Raw genomic sequence first — 9,428 nt, 5'->3', positions numbered from 1 at the left:
CGTCGCAGGCGAGGTCCCAGGGCGACCGTCGGGAGGGCGTTGACGGATCGGTGATTGTGCGGGCGAGATGGAGGGCCGGACCGGAGACGGAACCGAGTCGGACCGGAATCGGAGGCGTCTCCGAGGGGCCGAAAGGGAGGTTCCCCTGACATCACCCCCCTTTGAATGCGGCGTCCCGGCGCATAGACCGGAACGGAATCGAGTCGAAGGTCGCGGAGGCGATGTGTCGTGGCTTGCCGGGGTACTTACGATAGAACTCCGCAATTTTCTCCCGGGGCAAAGACGCGGTCGAAGCGGACCCATTGGTCGTGCGATGCGTCGTAGCCTTTCCATCTGACGAAGTAGTTCAGCCGTTTATACCTTACCCTTGCTTCCAGGATTTCCTCTACTTCCCACTTCCCGTCCGGGGCGGATTGTGAAAGGAACCGCCCCCGTCGCATAATCAGAGCTGTCCGCCTCGAGTCGGAAAGGCCGTGCGTCGTCCGGAATCGCCAGGACCGGTTCCCGAGGTGACCGCGTCCTTGATCGCTTGGAACGCGGAGGCCTCCCGCGTCGCCCCAAGTCCATTGCTGGTCCTTCTTGGTGAGCACGAAAAGAGGGCGCGCAAGGGTCGAGAAGTCCCGAATGAACCTGCGGTAGAAGTTAGCGAACCCAAGGAACTGCTGAATGTCCTTCTTGTTTTCCGGAGTCGGCCAAGCGGAGACGCCTGCGACTTTGACAGGGTCCATTTCGACGTGGTTGTGGGAGATGATGACTCCGAGGTACTCGATTGACGATTTTTCAAAGTCGCACTTCTCCGCTCGAAGGTACAACTTGTGCTCCCGGAGTCGCCGTAAGACCTCCTGGACAATCTGCCGGTGTTTCCGGAGGTCGGAATGGGCGATCAGGATGTCGTCAAGGTAGATCATGACGTCTCCGGAGAGGATGAGATCCTGGAAAATGTCATTCATCATTGTTTGGAACGTTGCGGGAGAGTTTGTCAGGCCGAAATACATCACCAAGGGCTCGAACAGGCCTCGGTTAGTCCGGAAAGCCGCTTTCCACTCGTCACCTTCCTTGATCCGGACGTTGTTGAAGCCCCAACGGACGTCCGAGTTTGGTGAAGTAATGAGCGCCTTTGAGCCGGTTGATGAGGTCGTTGATCAGCGGAAGGGGGTACCGGTTTTTGACAGTCATCGCGTTGAGAGCACGGTAGTCCTGGACGAAGCGGAGTCCGCCATCCTTCTTCTTGACGAAGAAGACCGGAGACGCCATCGGAGACTTGGAGGGGCGAATCCGGCCCGTCAAAGCCCTTCCTCGATGAACGCGTCAGCGCTCGCGTTGCTCGAGGGGCGAGATGGGGTACACCTTGCAGTTGGTGGGCTTAGCGTCGGGGACAAGCTCAATGGCGTGGTCCCAGGCTCTCCGCTCCGGTAGCGTGTCAAAGGACTCCTTGTTGAAGACGTCCTGGAACTCCTTAGCCCAGTCCGGGATCTCGGAGGGCGGTGGGGCGGAGTTCTTGGCGAAGGCTTCGGCCAGACGCTGTGAGACGGTGCTACCTGCGCGCTATCTCCTCTGAGGGACGGAACGAGGTGTAGAAGATGCGGTCACCATCTTCGAGCTGGTCATCTTCGTCATCCGAGTCCGAGTCCGGCGTCAGATCAGGCCGGTCGGAATCGAGACCGGAATCGGAATCGTCTCCGTCCTCCGGGCCAGAGAGGTCCATAGTGCAAACCGAGGGGAACGGGCCGGAGCGGAGACGCTTCTGAAGCGACCGGAGTCGCCGCAGCTCGGTCCGTTCGACGCGCTCTTCCTCACGGCAGGTCGAGCAATTGCGGGGGCACCTTGTCATCTTGACCTCCTTGGTTTCCCAATTGATCTCTGGGTTATGCTTCCGCAACCAGGAATACCCCACGATGAGGTCTTGCTTGCCAAGATGGGTGACGGCCAGTTGAACTTGTTTGGCATGGCCCTTGTAGCGCAGGACCAAGTCCGCGATCTGTTTGATGGAGCCAGCGTTATTGGGGGTGCCATCGACATTGAAAACCGGAATCGGCTGATCAAGGGTGCGGACCGGAATGCCATTCCGAGCGACATAGTTCATGTCAATGAAGTCGGAGGTGGCACCACAGTCTACAAGCCCAGAGAGTGAGAGCTTCAGCGCGCTGGTGGTGGACTCAAGCTCCAACGGGAGGTGGAGGGAGTTCGCCCCGGGGGCAGCGGCAACGGTGTACTGCTTGGGCAGTTTCTTTTCCCAGGCAGTGAGGCGGCGAAGGACGATGACCGGAGTCGCGGGCGGAGTCGGAGACGGAGTCGAGGCGGGGGCAGGAGAGGGTGTGTCTTTCGTTTCGGGCTCATTGTAGGGCAAGGAACTGCATTCATCATACAAAGAGGCAAAACGATTTATAGACGCGAACGAGGGCACACCAGTCACTCGTCGCGGGGGACAAAATCCTCTCCGGCCATCGACTCCGCTGCCGTCTCCGGCAGGGCAGCTGTGTCCGTGTAGCGGGCGATCAACTCCGCTAACATCTCGTCACCGAGTTGTTGGATCACCTCGTCGAGGATGTCCATCGAGCGGACATCGGCGGGGAGGGGGCAATCCCGGGCGAGATGGTTTGGGTCGCCGCACCTGAAGCAGGCGCGGCGAGGGGCACCCCGAGCCCTGGTGCGATCCAACTCCATAGGGACGGGTTTGAACCCAGGGTTTGACATCATCACTACCAAAGACACAAGAAGAAATTATATATTAAAAAAATAAAGGCTGGCTGGAGGGAACAACAGCAGTAACAAAAAGGTTAAGGTGCGTTGCAAATCACCCGCAGCCAGGGTCGAACCGGCGGAATCGTCAAAACACAGCATAGCATCTGGGCATCACCGTGACCGTCGTGACCTCTCGTGACCTCTTTTTTTTTTGCGCTGACGTCGATCGTCGTAAGCTGAATATTTTCCGCGCCGGCAAGAGGGAACGCGCGGCGTGCAGCTTCATGACTCTCTACACGCACACATGGTATACGACGTGGCCCAAGCGGTCAGTTGACGGCCATGGCTCACTCTGAGGACGAGAGGCATAGGACAGGACATCCGTAGATGTGGGGGTGCTTGGTGCGTGGGTATTCAAAGGAATCGAACTGCTCTGCCCTGACCTCAGGCTGCCGGGGGGAAATCAGAGAAAAAGTGACGATGATTGTGAAGACATGTACAGCGGATGATGGGAGTAAACTGTCCCATTACTACTTATGTGCTACACAAATGTCTTGCAGAGGAACTTCGCTTTGGTGACCGGTATGCGCACGAACCAGCGCGCGTTGAACAGCCTGTCTGCAACACATCAATTAAGATGAACTATGCAACGACAGAACTCACTTGTTGTGCTCTTCATGCCTTGCGGCCTCCGGGGCCCTGCTCGCCGCCGCCGCCGTTTCCGGGGTCCGGGTCTTGCTCACCACCCCCGCCGCCGGGCTGGGGGTCCTCTTCGCCGCCGCCACCGCCGGGCTGTGGGTCTTCTTCCTGGCGCGGCTCGGGGCCCTGTTCGCCGCCGCCGCCGTTCCCGGGGTCCGGGTCCTGTTCGCCGCCGCCGTTCCCGGGGTCGGGATCCTGTTCACCGCCCCCGCCGCCGGGCTGCGGGTCGTCCTCCTGGCGGGCAATCAAGGGGACGGAATAAGCGCTGTCGGGTGCCCGGCGCGCAATGCTGGTCTCGGCGTCGCGGACTGCACCGGAAATTGGACCGGCGATGACCGCAGGGAGGAGAAGCGCGGAGAGGAGGAGTTTGGGGAGCATGGTTCGTTGCTGTTGTTGTTGTAGGTGGGATGCGATGTGGGTTAAACGATGGAATGAGGAGAGACGCCAATTCGCCGGCATTTATATACGCCCCCAGGAACGCAGACGAATGGCCGCCAAGTCGTCTTTCTCTCTTCGACGCACGTAAACACGGTGTTGTCGACATGGTCGGGTATGTCCATGCTTTCCACTGGCAACGCACTCCAGACTCAACAACGTCACGGTTGAGGTTGCAATCAACCACATAATCGGATCAACTTTGTGGAGTATCGAGGCTGGCACGCCATGGAGACTCATCCTGGAGGGCAACCGGGACGCTGACGCACGTCACGCAATCCAGCAATTAATCACAGCCAGATTGAGACTGTAGCTTGACGATGCGTCATCTTGCGCACACGGTCTCCACCGATACTCGGAGCCGCGAAACACCAGACACTCCGAGTTCCCCGTCCGCGTGCCGGAGCTCGGTCGCTGCGGCCCGCGCGGCGCAACCGCCATCAGTGGGGGTTGTGAGGTATTAACATTTCAGCAACGTCACATGCCTTCCCAAACGGGTAATGGCATCACATGGTCCCGCCGCCCGCCCATCACGCAATGAGTGACTGCTGAGTCACACTTGACGTTCTTCCTTTTACCCTCATCCACACCGCCAATTGCCACCCTTCCGCATCACTAGGCCCATCCAACCGGCTTCTCCCCCAAATCCCCCGTGGCATCGCGCCGCCACCCAACCTCTCCAACACGCGGCGGCGGAGTCGGCGCTTGATCTCCAGACCGCCAGTGACTCCTCAGGCTGGGGTGGGGTGGCATGGCCCATCGCGCTCCGTATGCAAAGCACCCTCGGACACCGCGCGGGCCTGGTGGCATCGCTGGCAGGGATGCAGCGCGCGGTTGTGATCTTCAAGTTGAAGAAGCGTGACTTCCACGTTCGACCCACGCGTTTGTCCTCGTCCGGCTGCAATTCGGGTGTTTGAGCGGGACTACGAACGCGCTCCACCGCGAGTCATCGGCCTTGACCCAACGCGCTCCACCGCGAGTCATCGGCCTTGACCCCACTGGCACCGTTGCCCATCAGCGACTCCGAGTTACCTATGGGCAGTGAGCATGCCGCGCACGATTACTTGTACAACTGCACGTGGGATGCGTCGGGATACACATCGTTCTGTGGTTTCGATACAGTATTCTCAGCAACTTGAATATTCGTCCCACCGGCAACTTGAGATCAAAGGTCTTGAGTTGTGAAGGCCAAGCATTCAAAACTTTGGTGCCAACTGTGGTCTGCGCTGGGTTGGTGACGACGCCTGCCCATGACGGAAGGATCTGCACACCTGTCGAGAGGAACCACATAATGCCGGCAGACGGCGGACTCGGAGCGCGGCGTTTCGCCATAGTCTAGGCGTTTGTGGAGCGCTGTCAGCGCCAGTGGCGGCCGAGTCGGTGGCTAAATCGACGCATCTTCCGGGAACGCGAGTTCAACGGACTGTGGAAGTCAGGAAGGAACTAAAAGGCTCCAGCTAATTACGAGCGGATGCGGGCCTGAACAATAATGCGCACAACGCTTCGCGAATTCGTGCCGAATCGTGCGAAAGGATGCCAAGAACCAAAGCGATAGGTTAAAACCGTGAAAGGTAAACGGACGCCTACGGACGCGCGGTCGTTGATCCGGAGGATGGCGGACGCTCCGCATACCGCGGGTGCTTTTTTTGCCAGTGGTACGCGCATGTGGCATGTGGTGCGCTCCATGATCTGCTTACGCAATGAGGTTGTGGTGTGTCCAATTCTGGATCCGGTGGAGCAGTAGAGCGGCGAAAAGGTATTGATTCTGGGGTCGTGAGAGGCTTGGATTATGGGGTAGCGGGTAGCGGGTAGCGGGTAGCGGGTAGCGGGTAGCGCTAGCGCAGGGTCTTGCACGCGTAAAGTTGAACTCGGGAACGACCGTGACAAGTTGCGAAAACAGACGACGAGAAAAAAAACTTTTTTGAATGGCCCCATGGCCCAACGAGGGTTCCCGGGGCGTATATAAACGCTGGCGACATCGCCTCTATCCTCATCCCACCGCCCACTGTCGTACCCGCACCCGCATTGGCACTACCATGTTCCCCAAACTCCTCCTCTCCGCGCTTCTCCTCCCCGTCGTCATTGCCGGGGCAGTCCCGGGGGCAGCCCGCATGCGGCGCCAGGACGGAACCGACATCGGGCATCCGCCTGAGCCGACCGGCTTCAGGCGCCGACAGGAGGACACCGACATCCCCCGTCCTCCCGAACCCACTGACTTCAGGCGCCGGCAGGAGGACACCGACATCGGGCAGCCGCCAGAGCCAACGGACTTTAGACGCCGACAGGAGGACACCGACATCGGCCAACCCCCGGAGCCTACCGAATTCAAGCGCCGACAGGAGGACACAGACATCCCCTCGCCTCCTGAGCCAACCGACTTGAAGCGCCGCCAGGATGAAACGGACATCCCCCGGCCTCCGGAGCCGACCGATATCGGCCGTCGCGCGCCGGCGGTTCGCGCCGACGACTAGACTGGCACCGTCGACCCCAAGTATGTCCGTCGCCTTCAGAATCCTGAGAGCGCTGAAGTATTCCGCAAGGAACTTGAAGGCACGCCCAATTTGCCTATAATTCTATTTTTCTTGGCTGTTTCTTTCGATAAATATTAATAGCGACTGGCACAAGTGTAGTACTCACATTGTCGTGAATTATCATTGCCTATCTTCACCACCTTTTTGACCACTGTGCCTCTTGCAGCACAACCTGTTCCTCCCTTCTCATGTCCGCCGTCCCCTCCGCGAGCGTCCCATTCTGAGTCTGTGCCGGATTGGGCACAAACCGCGTCGCAAACGGACTGTGGTACCACAGCCGGTCCTACGGGAACTGCATCAGGTGCGGGACGTTCAGCAGCGCGTCCACCCGCCGTAGCACGCCGACAAATGCGGCTACCCAGTCGCGGGGCAGCGAGCGGGGTGGGAAGATTCGTGTTTTTTGCTGGATAGGCGACGACGCCGATGAACGCAGTGACAGAGGAACTGAGGAAGATGAACCGGTTGAGACGGTGGAAGTCGGCATTAAGGGTGTATAGCTGTTGATGTCAGCCACAGTCAGCGTCAGCGACTGTCCAGCACAACAGGAGGGGTCGCATACCACAAACGGCGCGAGGGAGAAGAGCGAGGAGACGGCTGCACTAGTGAGGAGCAGTGAGTATGTAGCGTGTGGGTATTGCAGCACTTTTGTGATACAGCAGGCAAAGCGCGACAATCTCGGAGAAATGAGCAAAATTGTATCGGCGGAAGAGCCGCTGCGCACCTGCAAGAGCGCGCTCGTTATGTGTGTCAGCGGCGTTCCCTTCCGCAAAGGCACGAATTGGTGGAGGATGATGAACAGAATCGGCAGCGCGTCGACGATGTTCAGCGTGACTTGATTCGAGTATGCCGTGCGCGCTTGCAGCTGGTCTGGTCAGCAAGGCCATCAAAGCGAAAGCAGAAAACGCACCAAAAGGTGGTGGACGAAGAACAACCCGCCGACCAGAGCCCCCACGACCCACTTCTGCCTCCTCCCCCACACACTTTCCACGGCTGTCGTCTCTTCTTCGCCGCGCGCCTGCAGCACCAGGGGCTCCTCGTTCTTTGCCTTGCTCTTGGCCACCCACTTCTCCTGCACATACAACCACCCGGCAGTCGCCGCAAGCTTGACGAGCTCGAGCACAAGATGCACCGCGAACGGCGGATCGTGCCTGCTCGGGTGTGAGGGTCCTTCCAGCCCGCCTTGAAGCACGAACGCGGTCTGCGGCGGTGTCAGCTCCCAGAAGAAAGAGGCCTTGCAACTTACTAGCAGCGCGGGGAGGTGCCGTGCAGCGTGCGCGACGTGAAGAAGGCCCAGAGACGGGCTGCGGACAAGTGATAGAGAATTGAATCGGCTGGGAAGTTTCGTCATAGGCGCGCATTACCCTTCTCCCGGATATGCTCCTCGAAGGACATATCCAAGTTACAATTTTCGGATCAATGATTTGAGCCAATGGCAGAAGACCCGATTTGTTACGATTGTCTTCCGCGTTCTCCCACTCCACACCATGCGGCAGCTGTGCACAGGTGGCAGTACCAGGAGCCTTTCCTTTGTCCTCCCCATTGCTCTGAATCATGGCTCCACATCCCCTTCTTCCATGCAAGAAACTGCAACTAGAGGCTACAGCACAACTGGCAGAGAGGGAGAAGCAGCAGAGGAAAGACTTTGAACTCTGGGGAAACTACAGTTGCAGACAATCAAAGTTGACAAGTGAATAAAATAAACATTTAATTATGAGCCAACCATTATTGTTATGCGAATTCTGAGCTCAGATTCAGAGGGTCTGAAAACCCCTATAAAGTATTTGTGTAATTTTCCACATCATATCAGGGTTGCGAAATTTTTTTTTAAAAAAAAGTTTTTCATTTATTTGATCATAAGAGTATTTTTTTTTAAAAAAAGCTATGCTTGCCTTCTCTAGTTCTGCTAGAATAGTACTATTACATAACCTATAAGACCTCTGCTTTTTTTACTGCCCATGCTGCTGCTTTGCCTGTTGAGCCTAATCGATATGCACTAGCATCAGTTTCAAGTTCGGGTCCAGATTCGGATTCAGAAGTAGAGCTTGCTAAATCAACCATATTAAGATCAGTCAGTTGCCAAGACACTTGCTTGATATCTATCTGTTGCTGGCTTTTTGGCCTAGGGCCTTTCAGTCTAGAGCTTGGTTTATATAGGAGTGTTTGTAAACCGGTTTATAAACACCCCTGTTTTATATGTTTATAAACAGCCTGGCTGGAAACCCCCCTGTTTCATAGTTTTATATTAATAAGCACCCAAAAAGGAAAGAGACTGGTAAAATAGACTTACTTCACACTAATATTGCTTTTATATACTACTACTAGTAGGCTTGACCATATCTTATAGGTCTATTATAACATCTAGTCTCTTATCAAGTAGAACCTTTACCTACTTTTGGGTGACATTAGTTATGATCAGCACTGGTACTGAGGGCTCGGTCGTCACTATGCTAACTATGCAGATTACTTATTATTGCTGTCATTATGATTTTTAAGTACTGACAGGGGGGGTTTATCTTAAATGTTCTGATAACTTGCCAACTAGCATTCTCTGATTTAGTGTTGTTTGTGACACAAAGCCCTAATTTCCGCCTGCTCTTCCACTTTGGAGTTTGAAGTGTTCTCTCTGATCTATTAGCATGTCCTGGGCCCTTTCCATATGCAGTGCCACAGATTACATAATGAGCTCTTGTATATATGGCCCTAGTCTATAGGTAACAACTGCAGAAGAAGCTCTAGGCTGGATGTTCTCATGTCAAGTGTCTACCATCAAAGCTATGATATCTTGCAAACTCAATATGGGAATGTCTCCAAACCAGGCTCATTCGATAGGACTTGTCGACACCTTTCTTTTGATACCCCATACATGGTGACAGCGTGAGAAATAGGGTGTTCCAAAAATTTTAGCATATGTGACACAAAAAGTATATAGTTTTAGACAGTTTCTGGAAGGAAAAAAAATCCCTCTCTTCAGCTGTACAATTGGTTTTTCATTCCTACGTACCAATATTGACTTATTAAACTTGTTAACTTTAATTGTCCGCAACTGTATATCATATGATACTGTAGTATTTGGATCATGTG

The 9,428-nt window shown here is 55.6% G+C and overlaps 1 protein-coding gene across 1 annotated transcript; it reads right to left on the bottom strand.

Annotated features, from left to right (window-relative positions):
- Positions 1-6,322: 6,322 nt before the first annotated feature.
- Positions 6,323-7,735, bottom strand: MIND_00198700 (uncharacterized protein; the record flags this gene model as incomplete). The annotated part of the gene is made up of 9 exons (XM_037358891.1): positions 7,591-7,735; positions 7,255-7,545; positions 7,069-7,209; positions 7,002-7,021; positions 6,907-6,946; positions 6,680-6,844; positions 6,612-6,630; positions 6,454-6,573; positions 6,323-6,402 (listed from the first exon to the last, which is right to left on the bottom strand). Exons 1-9 carry the CDS (start codon positions 7,693-7,695, stop codon positions 6,323-6,325), a joined length of 981 nt encoding a protein of 326 aa, XP_037223986.1. The 5' UTR covers positions 7,696-7,735.
- Between the last annotated feature and the right edge of the window lie 1,693 nt (positions 7,736-9,428).

This window comes from Mycena indigotica (genome assembly GCF_014461135.1).
Source record: "Mycena indigotica strain 171206Taipei chromosome Unknown Mind.scaff0002, whole genome shotgun sequence".
Taxonomy (NCBI): domain Eukaryota; kingdom Fungi; phylum Basidiomycota; class Agaricomycetes; order Agaricales; family Mycenaceae; genus Mycena; species Mycena indigotica.
Note: the sequence above shows the minus strand (reverse complement) of the source record. Positions and strands in the feature narration are given on the sequence as shown.